This window comes from Galleria mellonella, unplaced genomic scaffold, assembly GCF_026898425.1.
Source record: "Galleria mellonella isolate WM207_F2 unplaced genomic scaffold, CSIRO_AGI_GalMel_v1 utg300, whole genome shotgun sequence".
Classification (NCBI taxonomy): Eukaryota; Metazoa; Arthropoda; class Insecta; order Lepidoptera; family Pyralidae; genus Galleria; species Galleria mellonella.
In genome coordinates this window covers 1,991,589-2,013,947 of record NW_026442068.1, presented here as the reverse complement: position 1 = coordinate 2,013,947, position 22,359 = coordinate 1,991,589, and the positions used below count along the sequence as shown (strand labels likewise).

The following is a 22,359-nucleotide window of genomic DNA, read 5'->3' as shown; positions in this document are numbered from 1 at the left end:
ACTAAAGGTGCAATTTGCCAGTGGCTAAGTGTTTGCGCTAATGTCTCCATTACCCTCCATTTAGCGAGTGAATAATTTGCATATGACAACACAATTTCTCCATTTCAGCAAACATGCTGTTTGATTCGCTTAAAGGGGTTTCTGAGCTGGTCGCTGCACGCAGCGTGCTCGAATTAACGTAACGTTTATTGTTCATTAAACGTGGTATTATGTGTGTTATTTGCCGTTTGTTTATGGTATGTGTATGTTTATTTAATTTGCCTTACCTTAGTCACCTTTTAACATTCCACTTTTGGACATGGGTCTCTTTATAAGAGCAGAATGTAATTACGTTAACCATGCAGCTTTATATAGGATTTTAATTCGACATTCTTTCTTTAGCTCTGGTGTGTTGTTTTATTATGGGGATCTAGTACTTCGTCACCTTTCTGTGTGATCCTGGCATAGAATAGGCTGTCTTTTCCTTTCCCGTAGGTGTCGTAAGTGGCAACTAAGGTAACTTAATGGTCGACGGATGGGTAGCGGTATTCTTTTTTAAACATCACTAAAAGCCAAACTTCAATTGCCAGCCCACCTGCCAAGCATAGTATCACTAGCAAATCACTTGCCCCCTCCCCCCCCCTCTTATGGGAAAAGCCTATGTTCAGCAATGGACAATTGACGACTAATATGATACTAATATAATTTTAAAATCTACATGTTACAAGGGTTGAGGACGGCAGTGATGCCTCTGGTGTAGCATATCATATGTTCGCATGTATATCATAAGCTTATATGCTACTGTTTATAATATTGTTAGAATTATAACCATAATAAATATTACCAATACTATTTTTTTCATTTGTGGTACAAAACAGAGATTTGATACTAATATCTCTACCAGAACGATTAAATTTTATTATATACCTACAGCGCTACGTAACATCGTCATGTCAGAACAAACCGATATGCTACGTTACTCTCTGTGGTTGAACATTTTACACATTTAATTTAGAAATAAAACAATATCCTTGTGTCTTTCTACGTGTCTCGGAACTCTGGACTCTTGCAGAATATCAACTAGTACAGTAATTGCAGAATACACAACTAGCCAGCCAGGTAGGTATATGTGTATCCTATCTGGGATCAATTTCGCCTAAAGCGAGTCCAACTTAGTTGTTAGCACTTATTCCCATTTAGTTAACAACTTCAGGGTACTGACTACGTGGAGAATATTTATATCTCTTAGGTTAATTTATTTACTAACAAAGTAAGGGATGGCTTGTTACTTAGTTAGGTTGCTTTTAAGACGAACAACGCTCTGAATATTTTTTGTAGGCTTTTCGTTTCCGTAGAATTTATATACAGATATATATATAGATATATACAAGAAGAGAAACTTACCGACTTACAAAGAAAGTTCTTTTACAACAACAGTCAACAAACAAAAATTGTATTTCTTTTTAAAGGCCATTATAATACAAGTAATAAATTATATCCACTAGGAACTTACGTACATATTATTATCTGTAATACTGCAAAGAAGAAAGTTAGTGTAATAATGGGTTGATTGCAATCACAGGTAATTATTTTTGGAAATGAAATATGTTTTTATACAGTTAGGTACAAAGAATACCCCAAGTCACTCAGTGAGTTGTGTGACAGAATATGAAACGAGAACATCTAGACGAGAAAATGAATTTGAATCTAGTCTATAATGCCCATAGGAGGAATTGGTCTTAAGGTCTAGGTCTACTAAGTTGAAATGGCAATGAACGTAGTAAGTCCTAGGCTTCCTTAAACAGCATAAAATTGTGGGTATCATAAGACCTAATTACTATTTACTACATATTAATATTATATTTATATTAAGTACACAGTAACAGTAATTTGCAACAATAAGTGTATATTTCATAGAATATTTCGATAAAAGATGTGACTGATATAAATTAAATTTAAATTTAAATAAAAAAATTACGCAGGCATAAATGAGTAAAGTTTTATAAAGATCTTAGATCTTTCTGTACTTACATTTAAATATGGCAAAATTAGATAAGTTTCGAATGTCGTATTTTTGCGTTTGAATTGGCAAATTACTATAACTATAGGAGACAGTGCTAAGGTCAGGAGGTTTAATTTTCACTTAAAAATGGCGTTCAAATAAGCTTTTTTTTTATTTGTGATTTATTTATCAATAAACAGCGTGTATACAGATTATTTTAGTTGATAGTCGTTTACAAGAATTTGTAATATCCTAATTTTTTATGTACGGTTTCTATCCAGGATCATACTACTTTTCATGTCTTGTCCCACGTTAGGTTCCATCAGTGTTTTCATCTTATCATTGGTTTTAATCAATAGTATTATTATGTATAACTACTGGAACAAAACATTACACACAAGAGAAACGACACTGAAGAGAAAGAAATTCAAATCGTAGATCTAAGAATTTTTTTCTTTTTTGAAATGCATACATGGATCCATGAAACTATTGAAATCGTGCAAGCGGCACTGTTTCATAACGGTAATTACGTAAATGTAAAATTTAAAATTGTTGTTCGGGTTTCTTACAATTAAACTTAAAACTGATAACAGTCGTATAAATGCGTATAGGTTATATTTAAAAAATGTTGAATTTTTTATTTTAATATATTTTTATATGAGAAAAGGCAAAAGAATAGAATAGAATAGAATAGAAATCATTTATTCAAATAAACTTACATTGAAGCACTTTTGAAAAGTCATTACATTTTTTTTTTAATTTACCGCTCGTTCGGAAAGCTGTCTCATCACAAGAAGAACGAGCAAGAAACTTGCGTGATGCTCTTTTAAATAATTTTATTATTATTTTACATTTTTAAGTTTAATTGTGTGAATACAAACCACCAATTAGCACTAATTCAATTAAATACTCAAAAAGAAAAAAAAAATTGAATACATAACCAACTGGTTAAACAATTAATAAGAGGAAATCAGTCATAGTGATTAGAGCAGACCAGTCCCTACAAGCAGCACCCGTTCACGAGTATGACGGATGAGCCAGCCATCACTGCGCTCGACCATATTTTAGGGAGCCCAATGACCCGGCCCACCACGCCGCCACAAGTCTGGACATTTTAGTGAGCATGACTACTCAAAACACTAGACCACGTCAAAGCTACTCACAATTGCCATCTGATAGTTATAGTATTCACATTTTACATAAGAATGCATGCGGCAATTAATACAAAAAACCGCTACGCTTTCATATTTCTAAAATTAATCAATTAAATCAAGAAAGCAATGAGAAAAAAAAAATTATAACGTTGTATGCTAATAAACTAATTATTTACTTGATATGTTGTCATCTATGAATTCGTCTATCCTGTAATAGGCTTTCTTACATAAAAATTGTTTAATATAAGATTTGAATTGCCTCTCTGTCAGATTTAATGCAGATTCCGGCAGTTTATTATAAAATCTTATGCAATTACCATAGAATGAATTACTGATTTTGTGCAGACGGCATTTAGGTAAAATAAGCTTATTTATATTGCGTAAGTTTCTACTTGTACAGTCTTTGAGTTTTTTAAAACTCGCTAAGTTCTTCCGTGTATACATAATATTTTCATAAATGTATTGTGAAGTAACTGTGAGGATATTTGAGTCTTTAAAGCACTGACGTAATGACTCTCTTGAACCCATACCATAAATAGAACGTATGGCTCTCTTTTGTAAAACAAATATAGTATTTATATCGGCTGCTTTACCCCACAGCAGTATGCCATAAGACATTATGCTATGGAAATAACTAAAATATACAAGTTTAGCCGTCGCCACGTCTGTTAATTGCCTAATTCTTCTAATTGCATATGCAGCAGAACTGAGTCTACTGGCCAATTTTGAAATATGGGGCCCCCATTGTAATTTCGAGTCCACTGTTATACCTAAAAAAACTGTATCATTAACAAAATTTACTATTTCGTCATTAAGCAATAACTGTGTATTTATTAGTCTTACATTAGGAAGTGTAAATTTTATACACTTTGTTTTGCTGGAATTTAATAATAGGTTATTACATGTAAACCAATTTAATATTGCAGACATCGTTTATTTCATTTACATCGTCTAATTGATTACTTTGACATCCAATTTTAAACACTAACGAAGTATCATCCGCAAACAGCACTATATCTGCAATTTTCTCTACCATAAAGGGAAGGTCATTTATGTAGATTAAAAAGAGAAAGGGGCCTAAGATTGACCCTTGTGGAACGCCCATCTTAATATTAGCTCCCTTAGATTTTACACCGTCAATATCTACAGTTTGAACCCTATCCTCTAAATAAGTTCTCATTAATTTTAGATCATTATCTCTTATACCATAATGTTCGAGCTTGTACAAAAGCGTTTTATGATCCACACAATCAAATGCCTTTGATAGGTCACAAAAAACTCCGAGTGCATCCTGTGACCTCTCCCAAGATTCGAAAATATGTGTCATTAGCGCAACACCTGCGTCAGTGGTAGACTTGCCGGCGGTGAAACCATATTGCTGACTGTGAAGCAGTCCGTTAACCCTGAAGTGATGTAACATTTGATTTAACATTATCTTTTCAAACACCTTACTTAGAACTGGCAAAATAGATATAGGTCTATAGTTCCCTGGCTCAAATTTATCTCCTGATTTAAATAGTGGGATTAATTTGCTAAATTTCATTAAATGTGGAAAAACGCCATTATCAATACATTTATTAAAAATAGTGGCTAGATATGGAGCAACAATATCTATGAAAGAACTAACTACTTTTACAGACATGCCCCAAAGGTCTTCCGTATTTTTTAAATTTAGCTGTTTGAATATTTTTATGATATGAAAGGGGCTAACATGTGAAAATTTAAATCTTAAAGAACAACAACCGATATTAGTCTCTAGTAATTTTTTTGCTCGAGATTGAGATGAGTCCAGAGAAGATGTAATATCAATCGGAATATTAGCAAAAAAATCTTCAAAAATATTAACTACATCTTTTGTTGTTGTTATTAATTTATTATCATAATTTAATGTAAATTGATTACAGGCTATTTTAGATCTTCCAGTTTCTTTATTTATAATGCTCCAGATGGTTTTAATTTTGTCAGAAGACTGCTTAATTTGTTTATTAAAATAATTAGACTTAGCCATAATACAAACTTTTTTAAAAATTTTAGAATAATTTTTTACATAAGTGGTGAATTTGTCATCAAATCGATATTTTTTTTTGATCGTATAAATCAAACAAAATATTTCTACTTTTAAGTATTCCTACTGTTGCCCATTCCGTGAATTTAGATTTAACATGAACTTCTTTTTCTTGAAAAATTGTTCATATTCTCCGGATAAAATATTAATTAGCTTGGTGTAAAGATAATCAGGATTATTACTAGATTGTAACAGCAAATCCAATTTATTTTTAATCGCGCTTTTGTATTTATTAATATTGTAAACGTTTATTTGTCTTTTTGATTTTTTATTATTGTTGACTTTATTGATTTGACTGCTAAACTTAACAACTTGACCACAGTGATCTGAAGGAAGTTTATTTATTATGAATTTTTCTGTATACTCGCAGTTACAAAAAACATTGTCAAGACAAGTAGCAGACGTGGCAGTTACACGAGTGGGTTCATGAAAGACATGACATAAATCAAATGACTGAAATAAACTAATAATTTTTGTACATGTGGGTGTGTTACAAAGAATATCAACGTTAAAATCTCCACATACAATAATTTTTTTAATACTATTAAATACTTTTTTTAAAATATCCTCCATCACCCCTTCAAAAACATTGTAATCACTATTAGGAGGCCTGTACACACATATAAGGATATAATTTTCTAGTTCTATACAAGATAATTCTATACAACACTCAATAGAAAGTCTAACAATGTCAGCACGTTCCTTTACTTTAATATTATTTCTTGCAATTATCATAGACCCGCCTCTGTTAGCTGACTTTCTATTGAAGCAGCTGACAACGTTATAATTATTTAAATTGAACATCATATTGCTTTCTTTAAGCCAATGTTCTGTGAAACAGACAATATCAATATTATACTTTTCTAAAAATAATTGTATAATTAACTCGCTGCCGGGAAAACTTTGTATGTTCTGATGAACAATTATTAATTCTGATTGCTTTCCCTTTGTCTTTGTGAGCAGTTTAAATCTGCAGTCATAGTACTTATGTCACAAATATTAATAGAATTATCTGTTATGTCAGCATTTTTATGTTTAAGTTTACCATGTAAACTGTTCATGTAGTCAATATTATAAGCCACTAAAGTGGCTATTTTATTTTTAGATGATTTAGAAAGATACATTGTATCTTTTGTCAAATAAAAATCACTAATAAAACTATTAGTATCAAAAAATGTCAAAATGTCACTATGACGACATGTCAATGTATGTAATAAGTTATTCAGGTAATGTACCTTACTGTTAATTTTTTTATGAAGATGTCTATTTGTGTAAGGAAAAGCGCACAATACAATCTTATACACATTTAATTGTAATAAATATTCAATTCCTTTAATTACATCCTGTCTATTTAATTGAATACTATTACCAAAAAATAACACAATTGTGGTCATATTGTTCATTTTCGTAGACTTAATTTTATTTATTATTTGTGTAAATGATGCTTCTGGCATGCAGTAGTTTAATAAATCACCCTTAAGATGATACTTCAATATAGACCCAAAGTTACAGCCTATTCTGTCAGAGAACACCATTGTGCTACTCTTAGGGTTACAGTCACTGGCACAAACACCCTGAACTTCATTTTCCAGCACAGTTACAACTGAATTATTATTTGATATATTTGTGTGATTACATGTACAATGCTTAGTCAACGACTCAAAACGGTCAGCATTGTATTTACTGACATCAATCAGATCATCCATTGCTAAAATATGCTCCTGGATTTGTTTCTGAGAGATAATATACTTTGTATTTAAATCATGAAGCGAAGATTCTAAACTATTGATTTTTGAAGTTAGGTAGTCTGTATCAATGTCATATAACTTTTGGCTTTCCACTAACTTATTATTACACTTATTAATGTAATCATGCAATTTTAAATTATTCAAAGTGGTTTTTTTCAATAATTGTCCCTTTTTGCAACGCTTATTTAATATATTCCGATTCTTAATTATAAACTTTTTTAGTTTTAAATATTTTTTAAATTTATTATTACTCAACATACAAATATTACTGTTATAGTTGCCTAATTTAGGTGATGTATCACTAGTAAGGTCAATTACAACAGGATGGGTGCATGGAACTGTAGTAGAAGGAGGCACACAGTCAACACTAATAAGTTCCTCATATAAATTACTAATCTCATTACTTTGTCGAGATTCCAATCTTGTGTCTAGATCATTGATTTTAGAATATGCCTGCTTTAACTCAAGTTCCAATTCAGTGATACGCCTCAAGGCTTGCTCATGAGTGTCACTACATTGATGAAAGCTACTTATTAGTTCTTGAAGCTGATCCCGCTGCTCAATAACTTCCTGATGGCTATTATGAAGTTCTGACAATTCTGATTTTAATTGGGTATTTTTATTTATAATTTTTAAAATTTCATCTTCACTCTCTTCTCTCTCCCTGATCAACTTGTCACTGAGATCTTTGGATGCCTGAAGTTCTTGTAGGGCCACTTTAAGCTTCATCTCTGTCTGCCGTGCAGTTGTGGAACGGGTAGATAGTGACATTATTGAATATATGAATAGTTACTAGGGAGAGTGAAGTGAGTTATTTCTAAAAAAAGTATCACAACGAGAACAGCAACTGAACCTTACTTATTTTATGTGTTAAAATTTTGAATAATTTTTGTTAGGTATATTTATACGACCTATATATAAAATAAAATAATATAAAAAGGTATGTGATTCATCGGATAGTAAGTGGTCTTTCAAACTACGGACAGTACCTACACCAGATGTGTTACCTACAGGTTGTAGGCATTTTAGAAAGGCTATCATGATTTTCATGTAGAATGTATCAGAACGTATCAGAATGTGTAATAAACAAATGGACAAACTGACACACTTGACACTTGATGATGTAAGTAAAGACTCTAAAGATGAGTTGTTTTCTTATCTCCAGTACATCCCCTGATACGTTGTAATAATTTAATCAAGTTGTTGACCTAAATAGTATTTATCACATTTTTCATATATAGGTGCATATATAAATGTCATTTCAAGATGTTGTAACCAGTATGAAGAAGTTTTGACATCATGAAGTCTGTATTCAAATTAGAATCATTTTTATTAGTGATTCTTTTTTATATAAACGTGAATATTATATATTGCGTTAATTTACAAAATGGTGAGTTTCTAGTAATTAATTAGAGGTACTTAAATTAATTAGAAATACCACATTTAGGTATAATAAGGAAATGTTGATTCAGGACTGGGATAGAAATAGCGGTGTTTATAAATAACTTTTAATGTTCCAGACGGAAATTCAATTTCGGTTTCGAATTTCTGAAGTAAAAATTGAGAAGTAATAAGTAGGCGTAAAATAGTAAGGCGTAGTTCTCGATTTGAATCCCAACTATAAGCACTTAAATAATATTATTAATTTGTATTTCTTTATAAAGGTTATTTAAAATTGCTAATATTATTTTAGTCTTATCAATAACAAAATTTGATTTTTTGCTTTTATTTTTAGACTTTAATAAAATTTAAATACTTTTTCTTTCCTTTGTTTATTAAATATAAAATATTCCTATTAGTAGATATATATTTAGCGATGCCCATGGTGCTGTTCATATTTACAGGCGACAATTAGATGGTGTGACGGTAGACACTTTCTAACACGTGGTTCGTCAATTTGCATATCATTCTAAGTTGTATAAACAAAGGTAGTTAATAGTTATAAAAATAGTTAAAAAAATAATACTCTCTCATTAGAGGAGATTATTAGCTCTCTTGGTCAAGCGACTTAGTTTTGTTTTTTATATCACGTGAGTAGCAAACAAGCATTCAGCCCTTCTGATAGTAAACGATTACTGTAGCCTATGAACGCCTGCAACACTTGCGGATATGTGCGCGTTGTCGACCTTAAAGAAACCTTAATATATCCTATTTGAAAAACCCCATACTGTAGTCTCATAGTGTAAAGATTTATAGCTAACGTTATGTGTAATTTTATGAAATTTACTATTTACAGTCGAAAATCTAACAAACGAAACCAGCTACAAATCGTACAATATTGGCGTCGATATGGGAATAATAAATCCTGAAAAATATTCCTTCGAGTCATTTAAGACAGATGAACAAAGCATCTTTAGAGACTTGTACAAGGACTATATTTCAATGAATGGTAGTCAGCTGGTCAATTACGAGGAGTGGCTTATTATGAACAATTTCGGTATACTCTCCGACACACAGGAGTCTCTGTTTGAGAGGAAGATATCTAAAAGAAGCACAGCCGATAATAAAAGACGGTTCGTAAATACAGTTAGGAAAGGAGACATTTTGGTAACGGGCCGAGGCATCGGAGGTTTGGTTGGACATGCCGCAATTATGACTACTGACTATTGGGTTTTGGAGATGCCTGGTGGTGCAGGTTGGCAGAAGGGAATTAAAGATAATAATAGACAGATAAGCAAATATAAGTGGTTCGATGAACATGCTTCCGATTGGACCACTGTGTACCGTTGTCCGAATGGCAACGCTGCAAATGGTGCGGCGGTTTGGGCTGACCATACGTATTATAATCCTAGTGGAGGTTCTAAGAAAACGAAGCATATTACATACAAAATAACTATTGATGTGTGGTCAACAAATCCTAGTTACTGTTCGAAGTTGGTGGTACAAGCGTATTACTTCGGAACTGGGTCGAAGAAGGTCATCAGCAGTGACATCTCACTGAGACGAGTCATCGTTCCATCTACTATACCTTCGTATTTTCTAAGCCCGTATAAACTGAAAAATATGGGTAAATATTGATTGGGACTGATCTTATCACGCGAATCGTTTACTACATATTAGTATTATATATAATAAATGTTAATATTTTGATAAAACAAATTAAACATGATAATCGATAATTGTCCATAGTACTATAAGTATTAGCGTATTAATTTAATACTAGACTGTGATTAATATTTATCTATTTATTTAATAATAATAATATTACGATTTTTTTATTTAATAAATCAAAGGCAATAAGAGTGTCATTTATTTATTGCACTACAATTATAAAATATATAGGACAATAAACAGATTTATTATTGTTATTATATTAGGAACGTGATACAAAAGGCGTATTTAATACTAAATAGCATTCTCAATTAAAACAATAATCACAACTTAATAATATACCAGTATTACATAAAGTAATAATCATTCCTTGAGATGTACGTATGTTACATTATCTCAGTAATAGTATTTTAACTTAGATATATTCCTTAATGTAGTATTAAAAGACATTATGCAGAAACTTGTGAACACAAGACCCTTTTTCCAGATTTTATCCGCATTTTACCTTTAGGGCTGAAATGCAAATGGACCAGGAATACGTACACATAGGCAAAATATACATAAGTATTCGAGTGTGAGTTTTTACATAGAATTTCTCAATTACAAATATGCATACTTTGCTTTATAAAAACACCTTATATTTATACTAATTATATAAAGAAGAAAGATTTGTTTGTTTGCAATGGATAAATTCAACCAATCAATCAATCAAAACAAACTTTATTCATATACATATATCTGTTACTTACCGATACGTCATTTTATAATTAATATACTATATAAAATAACGTTAATTAAATTAATTAATAGTCATTTAAATCAGAATAAGATTCAAGATTATTTGCTTGTAACCCAAGCGTATGTTATACTCGTATATGCAGATGTTAACAATACAATCTCGTTCGACATGTTTAGCCTGTACGGCATACAAAATTATGTTGTTACACAGATAGTTCAAATTATACATACAAGTGAATTTCATACTATTAATCGTCATACAATTTTATATAATTAATTAAGAGGAAAACTAATATATTAATTATACACTTCAGATTAATACAATATTCAAATCCATGGATTATTGTCATTTAAATAGTCATTTATTTTTCATAAACTCAAAAACAATTTAACTGTTTTTAAAAATTCTTTCACCTATAGAAGCTTCATTTCTATAAAGCTACATTATTAGCGAGTAACAAAGGTTATAATTTTATTTTCAAAAAATCTATCCATCCGTATGATGCCGGGTCGGTTTACTAGCCGTGAATATATACACATATATAGACGAGGAATTTCGTAAATAACTGTTATTAAAAATAAATTAATACAGAACGCGAAATCTCGTGTCAACAACCAAGCTAATTTTGCTTGCGAACAATGAGTTTTTTGCTCATCAAATCATCATAAAATTGATATAATAATGTCAATTATAAACAGAATTATGAAAAATAGTTCAGAAGTAGTAGATATATTAGTAATAGGGTTACATAGTTACAAAAAATTCAGACGAATTGAGAACAATTTTGTATTGGTAGCTGTTTAAAAAGTATATTTATTTTAACATTTATAATTAATAGGTAATATTTTTGTTACATTGATTTAAATTAAAACATTTTTTTATATACCACTGAAGTGGCAAACAAGCATATGGCCCACCTGATGGTGAATTTAAAATTACTAGTAGAATTTTACTACAATGAATGCTTGTAATTAATGATTGTAATTTAGAAGATGTTTATAGAATTCGTTATTTCTGGAAATTACTCTCTCCAACTTCTACCTACTACTTGTACTACTTTTTTAGTTGTCTTAATCTTGTGGTCAATTGTATGTACTATCGAAGACATTGACATCCATTGATGGTACAGTATCCACCATTTTTGTAACCTCTACTCCTGCAGTTAGCAATGCACTCGTAAAATACACATCCGGGGAATGGTGGCTTGACGGTGATGGTCACACCTCTTTTTTGGATGTTGTGTGATTCTGTGGAAGAAATATTAATTTATTTATTTTGTCCTTTATTATATTAAAAAATGTTTGACTAAAAGTAAAAAAAATCTCAGTTTTTACACTAAGTTTTTTTTTTATGTAATTTTGAATGGAAAATAAGCTGACGGCCAGCCTGATAGAAAGTGGTAACCGTCGCCTATAGACATGAGCAGTACCATGGACATAAGAGAGTAGACTGTCTCGTCCATGATACCTACAAGCGTTGCTATTTCTGAGGACTCAAGTATACTCTGTAAATTCACTGCCATATCTCACACTACAAACCGAAACACAGCATTACAAACACACGGCTTTTTGCTTTGCACGGTAAAAACACGAATGGGACAGAGGTGCCCAAGCAAACGACTTTTGTACAAAGTCTCTCTCTAATAGAGGTAAAGTCCCATAAATATAAAGATTGAGTACTAACCTGTAGACTTCTCGAATTCGATACATGATGTGACAGCCAAGAAGGCCAATGATATTGCGACTATGAAAGCGATCTTCATGTTCTCGTTTTACAGGGATATGTGACCGGACGGCCCATCGCAAGTAATTTATACAACATCCATCCTCGAGGCTGCTTGATCTAAGCAAATACCACTCGTATCCTAATGTTAATTTCTCCGTGCTGCAACTGATATTTCTGTATAGATTTTATCCATTGCTGTGTACACACTAGAATGTCAAATAATAAGCTTAATATAAGTAGCGTTGGATAATGAATTCTCAATTAACAATTAATATCATCATGTCATTATGTTGGTAGATATCATCATAATGGGTAGAGGGAATACCCTGGCAGATCTCTTTGACACAGTAACGTAATTGACGCTTTCGATTATTCAAGTGCATTTGATATGAAAATTTTCATTCATATCAAATGCACTTGAATTCCAAGTTCATAGTAATTATAACAAATGGGTACTAATTTTATTCTTATATTACAATATAAAACGCAATAAATATTTTTCAAACAATTAATTTAATGTTATACCATGTCTTTCAGATATTACTAATTAATTTAATTTATCGTACATTATATTTTAATATTATTCTGGACTTTTTTTTAGAAACTAAAACTATACTCGTGTCATTGCAATTCAGATTATACACCAACATAAAAATGTTTATTCAATTATGGATTGGAATTTGATGTAATTGGAATATGGAAATATTGAAATGGATTTTGATGGAAATACAATAAATATTTAATTAAATTGTTAGTAATACATTTCAAAAAGCTTTTCAATAATAAAATTTATAATGATCATTATGATGGTGGAAATGTTAGGGCTGACAAGATACATGTTAGGGATATAGGTTTTATAACGTCTGTAATTATTAAAAATATAGCAACTACTGCCAATTCGCGCACAGTTTTTTTTTATACAAAGTAATCTCTAAAGACTCTACTTGAACTCCAGATAAATTTTGGTTTGTAATTCTTATATTATATTTACATTGTAGGTAAAAATAGGCAATAGAATTTCATTATTAATTTATTAAGATACAATTGTACAACTTGTTGGATATAAACAAGATAGGTATTTAACTGATGTATAGGTACATTATAGATATACACATTTGTTATATTTATTATAATACTGAAAGAAATAAAAGGTAAATAAATACACATTTAACAAAGAGTTCATAATTTTTCTTTTAAATTTAACTTGCCTTTAAAACATAATTGACAAAAATATATTAAAAATTATTGGAAATTGTTAGGTGTAGATTGCACGATTCATAATATTATTATCTATTTTATTAGAATTTTTTTTTACTCTATTGAACCACTTTAAAGAATAATATAAAGATATAAAAATGTAAAGGAAAGGTAATCAAGTTTAGTTGAATTTATCACAAAACTTTCTATAAATTAAATTAGAAATCGAAACATTCAATTAATTAATATATTCTTTATTTGTGCTATTATCAGATATTAACAGACTGTTTTATGTTTTTCATTATGTTCTACTGAAATAGACTATAGAGCAAGTAAAATAGTGGTACAATTATTTTTCATATTGATGGATTCTGTCACCTACCTTAATCTATGTTTGTGATTAATATAAAGAATATAACGTATAATAGTAAACAAAATATTCACAAGCCAGTTATTATGCTTCATTCATTAATATTTTCAGATTGCTAATAAATGCATTGGCATCCATTAATGGTGCAGTATCCACCTTTCCAGTAACCCCTTCTTTTGCAATTGGCGCTGCATTCGTAAAAACCACACGAAGGAAGTGCGGCCGGTGCTATTATTGCTTCTCTTTTTTCTATGAGGTGAGATGGTCCTAAAAAGAGAAAATTATAAGAAAAATAAAATGTACAATTAATGAAATATGTAGGTCCTAAGAATGTAGAGCTAAAGATAGATTTTATACAAAAGTTGTATCTTAAGGTACCTCTGTTCCAAGTTTCTGATAACAAGTTCTCGTATGGTTGTGATTCAGTTTCACTAGTTGGATAACATGTTAGAGAAATTACTAGAAATCAAGAGAAATTACTGCATAAAAGCATAACGAATAATGCATTGCCGTCATTTTCTGACATCTATGGTGTTGTTCATATTATTCCATGTAATATACTCAAAGAACGACGACACAGAGCTAGTAAAGTATGCAAGTACCAAGAAAACGTAGACGGAACTATCATGATTCTGATGAAATATCTGTGTTGTAGGGTTGAAAAAAGTCAAAAAACTTCAGGACTGGAATCGAAAAAGAATATAAAAGATTGACTAAACCTGTGCTAATTTTGAGTTTCTTACTAACATAGTTTTATCGTTTAAATGTTATGTATTGATTTTTAGAATACCAACCTGTGAATTCATCTTCTTCTACACAGGATGCAATAGCCATAACGGCAACAAGAATAGCGATGATTAAGGAAACTTTCATGTTTACGATTAGAAAGTATCTATGGAATGTTAGACAATTGCAATAGTTTATATACATTCCACGTTTTTGTTTGAAAAGGCAATATTATTAATTATTAAAAGTTCTTCTTCGTAGCCATTTTAAACTAAATCGTTAATAATGTAGTGCATTGCTGACATATTGTTACAATTTTAAATACTATACACTATTTAGCGAGAAATGGATCTTTTATTTTATACTTACGGAAAATACCGCTGAAACAAGAAAAGGGAATACCCGTAGTCAATTTCTTAGTCACAGAATAGTCAGCGATAAACCTATTTTCTAGCTTTCGAAACTCTAGCTTATGTCCTGCCAGTAAATATCAAATTTCTGTGAATGTTTATGTGAATAGGTTACGAAGAAGGTTTTATTTGATTGGTATCTCTTAAGATAACGTATCATTTCTCCGAGCTTGTTTGCTTACCTTCCTTAGTTCTGGGATTTGTTCAAGTATATACTCCTTTAATCACTTGTTTATTCTTTATCAATTAGGCATATTAAGACACATTTTCCTGTTTTGCTTTCATGTATTTTTTTTCTATACAAAAAATAGTAAAGAAAAAAATATTCCTTTATTTATAAGAAAAATTGTCTCAGTAGATACTTTGTTTATATACTATGCACGAAAGGGCACAAAACTCGAAACCTAATGATAGTATTCATGAAACCGAACTGGGAAAAGTCCCCGAGGAGCTCGAGTCGAAATATGAAAATAATTTTTATCCTTTCTATCTAAATCGGTTACATTTTCACCACACGGTTTGGAATGAATGAATGACAACTCTTTATTGTTCCCTTCATAGAATGATGTAGATTGTAAAGATTAATAATGTGTACACAAAAAAAAATGAATAATGGAATGTAGTATTTACATATTTTATTTTATTAATGATTTGACTATTTTTAATCAGTCGCCTATAGACATCAGTGTGTGTGTGCAGTACCATGGACATAACTCAATTGCTTGGGTACTGCTTCGCCCATGATTTTAACCCCCCACGCGTTGTCATTCCTGAGGAGGGCAACGCATGGGGAGTATCATGGGCGAAACAGTATAACAGCATATTTTGTTATGTCCATGGTACTGCTCATGTCTATAGGTGGCGGTTGCCACTTTCCATCAGGTGGACCGTCAGCTCGTTTGCCATTCTAAGTTGTATAAAAAAAAAATAACAAGTCACTATATAGAATGAAATGAAAAGTATGAATAACCTTAGGAAGAGTGTTCTTATAGCGAAACTGAATATATTTAATTAAACAAATATGAATTATAAAACAACAAAAATATAGAGTCTACAATTACTAATTTTGTAGCATTCAATTTTCACATAAATGTCGTTTTCGACATAATTGAATTTATTATTCTTTTCCTTAAAAAAAGTTAAGTTCTATTAGTAGAATTAGAGTACTCTCTTCAAAGGACGTTAATGATGTTAATTTCAATAAAGAATACTCCTTAGAAGAAAATATTATTTGATTGAAAATTCTAAAATTAATACGAACTTATTGATTTAATTTGATACATGTATTTAAGGAAATACTTATTTGTTTTAGCAGAGACGATGCTTCTTTTATAAGGGGAAGAAGGGATTGTTAGTAATGGGGATTAACAATATATTATATAATATAATATTATAATACAATATTCCACCCTTCAAACCGAAACACAGCCATGCAAACACAACTACTTCACGGTAGAAACACGAATGGGACAGAGGTACTCAAGCAATCGATTTTTGTACAAAGTCTCCCTCTGAATTCATTACCATGGGCCAACTGACCTGCTTCATCATCATCTATCATTCCTCACTGGTACATCATCAGTGTATATCGATAGAGCAAGCGAGGTTACGATTCTATTATTATGTATTAAAAAAATATGTTCTTTTTTTAATATGGTGTTTGAATGAAATTACAGGTTTTTGTTTAGGACTTAAATACTTAACACATATTCTAATAAGAGACACTTTAATTAATTACAGTGTCGAGATTGCCGTTGTCAATTTAGAATTTGCGTTCTAACAGACAAGTATCTTTAGAGAAGTCGCATCGAAGCACCCATCTCATATCGTCGGGTCCTATTGGAAATGTCAGTTTAGTGCCTAATACAAAAACGTAGGGCTGTCACAACTCACTTAACCCGTGGTGACGGAGCCGGGTGGACCCCGATAAATTATTGTCATTATTGACCTAAAAATATGCTGATTTTGCCTTCACGGAAAATCTGTGGGATTTCAACGAATATTTAACGTTTATCTCGTTTAAATAGACAGGGCGCCTGCCTTATTTTTATTGGTTGTCAATGCGATTGACATATTGCCTTTTTCATAATGATCTTTATTTTTTTTATGGGATGGAAATGGAGCGTTAACTCCGACTGCTCTATTGGTATCGGTATACCCTGGTGAGGTATACCGAATGAATAATGATAGGTGAGGGAGGGATTTTCCAAGAGATTTTTTTTTTATACAACTTAGAATGGCAAAAAAGCTAACGGTTCACCTGATGGAAAAAGGAAACCGTCGCCTATAGATATGAGCAGTACCATGGACATAACAGAGTATACTGTTTCGCCCATGATACCCCCAATGCGTTGCCATTACTGAGGACTCAGATGTTATTCCTCTGTACCCAGTAAATTCACGCCATATCCCACCCTTCAAACTGAAACACAGCCGTGCAAACACAACTGCTTCACGGTTGAAACACAAATGGGACAGAGGTACCCAAGCAATCGACTTTTGTACAAAGTTTCCCTCTGGTAAGGAGGTCAATCTGACAGGGTATATATATTTTAATGGGTGATAATGTAACGGTAATCCCACCTGCGCTATCCAGTGTACATTGGCGGGGCACCAGTAAGAGATGATAGTTGCGGATATAGAAATAGATGTAGTTAGCTCATCTTGATAAACTCTACTAGAATTAACCACGATGGTTTCTAAGGGGAACGGCGTGGATGCAAGGCGACCGGATGGAGCATATTGCTAGTAATGGGGCTATTTGATCCCACTACTAACAATGCCTTTTCCCCTACAGGGTATATTACTAGCTATTAGACCCCATGAACACTCAGGTTGTGGAATTAGCTCCAAGCCGAGGTTTTCCCAAGAGACTACAGCATGGGGCATACACTTACCATCAGGTGGGCCGTATGCTTGTTTGCCACCTTAGTGGTATAAAAACAATATTTATTTTTTTATTTTTTATGTAATCATCAATATTGTAAATTCTCAAAGTCTATTGGACCTTTTATTTTTTTCATTTACGACATTTTATAATTGTTGTGCGGACGAACTTTCGTGAATAGTTAATATTCTATAAAGTTACTAGGAATATATATATATATATATATATGTCTATATAAATATGTATAAATGTATAATAAAATATATGTATTTGAGAATGTGATATTTTTGATACAGATATGATCATATGAAATAGAGTTTTCAAATGGAAAAGTCATTTTCAATTGCTTTTTGGATGGTTTCATTCGCGATTATTCCAGTTCGCGATTCTTTGCAATTTGTCACAAGGATCTTACAGGTGGGAATTTTAATATCTACACGTAAAGTATATTTTTATTCTTTGTCCTCGCTTCTTTCAGGAGTTGGGTTGGATTTCTTTGTCATGCGGAGCCCTTTGCTTTACCAGAAAGAATTATTATTTCCGTGATCATCAGGTTCCCACATGGCATGAAATAATTTCAGATCACTTACGTAGGAAAGTTTACTTAATAAACGTATATTTGGGGGAAAGGGATTGTTAGCAATTGAGTTTGACAGCCCCATTGCTAGCAATAGGTCGACCTTCACGTGGTTCCCCTTTCGTGAACAAACCATCGTGTACAATTCTTGTTAGATTTGTCTCGATGGGCTAACTGACCTGCTTCATCTTGACGTATCATCCTTCACTGGTACCCCGCCGGTGTACACCGATAGCGCAGGTGGAGTTACCATTGCCGTCGAAAATGTGCGAAAACGAATCCATGTCTCCGACATATGGCACCTCGAGGGTATATCGTCTGGTTTTTTGTGGGTACACCCCCGCCTAACGGGGGGATTCCCACAGGAGATACCCATTCACCTCCCACAAGGTGTATGGGTCTGCATAAAGTATTTTCCAGACGTTAAGTAAAAAAAAAGGTGAAGTTATCATTACAAAATAAAAATATACTTACATTACGCTATTCATCTATAGAGCATCATACATATAGTACATTACTGCAGCGGCCAGTAACTGAGGCATTGATGGACGAACGTGCTAATGTGGGCCGAGGCGAAGCCGAGGCACACATACGTGAGTCCATCAATGCCTAGTTGTGGCCAAGGCTTGTTTAGTACTTTTCTCAAACAATGCGTGAAAATCAAAAACACAATTTTACTTTTTAAGTTCAATGACGAACGAATAACGAACAATAATAATTTTTCACGCGCCATAATGTTCTTTTGTTTTTTTTTTAATAAACGGCTTCTATTTACAAGCTAGTTCGAAATTTAAACAAAACCTTTTATTAGTTACGTCCTTGTTAGCCATGTTTCGAAGTAAAAGTTAATTCCATTTTTAATTTACAGTACGTATAAGAGTTTACATAGTAATTTATCTGGCCGCAAAATACGACAGATATGGATTTTCATACAACTTTTACCGGCCGCTGCCCGCATGTATCAGGCCAGTACGGCAATATCGATTTATTTCTAAGAAGATTGTCAAAATAATGCTCACATTTCTAAGCATGTTTGAGAAAATAATATAGCTTGTGGAATGTAATATATTTAAAACCATAATTTTTATTAAAGTAAACATGTAGCACTCAATTTTTGTCGTCTCAAATACAGGCAAATTGGAAAACCGAAGTGTCAGGATGATTACTAAATAAAAATAGTCTATCTACATTCAATATGTGTTGAAGTTTACCTATTTATATGAATAGACCTAGATATTTCAATGCTATTGACGCGTCTACGTGTCGAGTGCTTTTGCCGTTTTTCGTTTATTTTTCTGGCATTTTACGGACATGAAAGGGAATTGAAACGTATTCATTTTACATGACGAATTTGCGCGAGATGTTATAACGTAATGTGACAAGATTTATAACACGCACACAGATATCAATAACTGACTGGCTCATTAGTCATACTGCTAAAAGGATTTCGTCAGTATCGACACAAAATTACCGAGACTACCTAAAAATATATATAATTCTAAAAATAATATATATATTTATATATACATATGATTTTCAGAATTAAAAAAAAAAACAATCACTGATATAGTAAGAAAAAATATTCCTTTATTAAAAATATGAAATTGTGATTAAAGATTTGTCAGTATTTTGTATTTAGGTTTATCAGTAAATAATACTTATGTTAATTTCATTGAAACATTAAATCATTATATAAACTGTATGTTAGTTCCATACAGTTAAATTCTTTTAACTGTTAATTTTAATTTTAACTTGTCGATAATATGTCAATAATGTTTATGATTTGACAGTAACTACAGATAGATTCGTCATTTAATTTTAATACATCACCAATCAGTAGGTTTAGGCAAAAACCCCCTATGTTCATCAGTGGACAGTTAACGGTTGATATAATAATATTACAAAAAAAAAAAAAACTTTACAAACAAAGTATTATTAATAGGAATAAATATATAAATAACAGGCTCATAGGAAGTAAGATCGGAGACGAATATAATGTTTTTAGTTTTTATATTTAGCAATATATTTTTGTTTTTTTTTTGGTTGTATTTATTCCAAAGCGAAAGGCAAAGAGCTCTGTCCATAAAGCTCATGTCTATCGTAATGACTCTTGCACAAACAAGCTGACAGCTCATTCGATGAAAAGTAGTAAACTTTGTTTATAGACATGGACGTCTGCAAAATGGACCGCGGGTGCAATCTAATATTTACATTATGCGTTATACTAAGTGTATGATTTAATTTATGTGGGTATCATAAATATAAAGATAGATTTAAGGCGTAGACTTAGGTTTTAGCGGATTTAATAATTTAATATAGATAGTTGAAAAAAATAATAATATGAATACAAAAAGTGAGTATAAGATCATGGTTCAACAACCTCGTGATTCAAATGTCCTCTTATTTAGTAAGTGCAGTCAAGTGTGAATGACCAAGTTTCGTTTTTTTTCGTCCCGATTATTGTAATTTATGTCTCTGGGGGAAGGTCCTTTTATATATTTTTCCTTAAACATTCAAGTTGATACCCACAGTCGCATACAACGGAATCCTTAGGAATATTACAAATGTGAAAATGAGTTTGTTTGCTTTGTTTGTTTTTGGCCAAAGATTGATGAAATATGGAATTTGGTATACAAGTAGTTTTTTTTTATCTTGGTACGTCAGTTTGAACAAAAATCGAGTACAATAATTTATTTAAACAATTACATTTATGTGTAGATTTCAAATCCAAAAAGGAGTGTTTTGTTCTGCAAAATACACGTCAGCGATTATTATTATTGCCAAATTTTTATTAATTTAAAAATAAGTAAAAACAACTAAATCGATTGTAATAATTCTTTTTTTAGTTTATTAAGATAAATATTATTTAGTGTGGTTCAAATACTGAGTACTTTTTTTTTAATGGGTGATAATGGAATGGTAATTCCACCTGCGCTATCGGTATACACCGGCGGGGCACCAGTGAAGGATGATACGTGAGGATGAAGCAGGTCAGTTAGCCCATCGTGACGAATTCAACAAGAATTGTTCACGATGGTTTCCAGGGAGAACCATGTGGAGGTCGACCTATAGGGCAAATTGCTAACAATGGGGCTGTTAAACTCCATTGCTAACAATCCCTTTCCCCCCCTAAGTGCTGAGTACTGTCATCACATATTGTGTTGGCGAATGTCATTTTGACAGCCTGCAAATATGTTTTTTTCCACGTTCTAATAAAATGTCACAGGATTGTAGGAAGGAGGAAACACGGGAACAGGCAGAGAATTCCATGCTTTAAGAATTCGGCGCAGGGACACTGTAAATCTTTTAGTGCGCGCACTAAACGTTTGTACCGTCTACTATAGATAGTGTTTGAGCCCATGGGATTAAAAGGCTTAGCTTGCACGAATCGTAATATAATTTGCTTTGCATAACTCACAGAGTTTAATAGGCCTCTCGCGCCAGGGGCGTAATATTAACAGACTAGTACATTTACATCGATGGGTTATATAAAACAAATTTACTATGATTTACATATATTGATTGTGATGTAGTTTTGGAAGGGAGCTGGACAGCAGCGGCATTATTTTGCTTCGCGCGCCATTAAGCACGCACCTGGTTCAAGTGAATTGGAAATACGTGACTATGCTGATGTAGGTACATATTGTATTGTACCTATCTGCAAAAGAAATGTTGAATCGTATTTTATATAGGTATGTGTATATATACTACAGCTTAAATACACTATAC

General features: G+C 31.9%; 2 protein-coding genes and 1 long non-coding RNA gene across 3 annotated transcripts; 1 reads left to right on the top strand and 2 right to left on the bottom strand.

Annotated features, from left to right (window-relative positions):
• Positions 1 to 8,186: 8,186 nt before the first annotated feature.
• On the top strand, positions 8,187 to 10,190 carry LOC113523439 (uncharacterized 30.3 kDa protein-like). Its single transcript, XM_026909419.3, has 2 exons — positions 8,187 to 8,338; positions 9,185 to 10,190. Exons 1-2 carry the CDS (start codon positions 8,248 to 8,250, stop codon positions 9,964 to 9,966), a joined length of 873 nt encoding a protein of 290 aa, XP_026765220.2. The 5' UTR covers positions 8,187 to 8,247; the 3' UTR covers positions 9,967 to 10,190.
• LOC113523440 (gallerimycin-like) lies at positions 10,186 to 12,600 on the bottom strand. Its single transcript, XM_026909420.3, has 2 exons — positions 12,422 to 12,600; positions 10,186 to 11,985 (listed from the first exon to the last, which is right to left on the bottom strand). The coding sequence occupies exons 1-2, from the start codon at positions 12,498 to 12,500 to the stop codon at positions 11,834 to 11,836; spliced, it is 231 nt and encodes a 76-aa protein (XP_026765221.2). The 5' UTR covers positions 12,501 to 12,600; the 3' UTR covers positions 10,186 to 11,833.
• Positions 12,601 to 14,114: 1,514 nt separating this feature from the next.
• LOC113523443 (uncharacterized) lies at positions 14,115 to 15,543 on the bottom strand. The gene is made up of 2 exons (XR_008252926.1): positions 14,825 to 15,543; positions 14,115 to 14,297 (listed from the first exon to the last, which is right to left on the bottom strand). It is a non-coding gene; the product is annotated as an uncharacterized LOC113523443 (long non-coding RNA).
• Between the last annotated feature and the right edge of the window lie 6,816 nt (positions 15,544 to 22,359).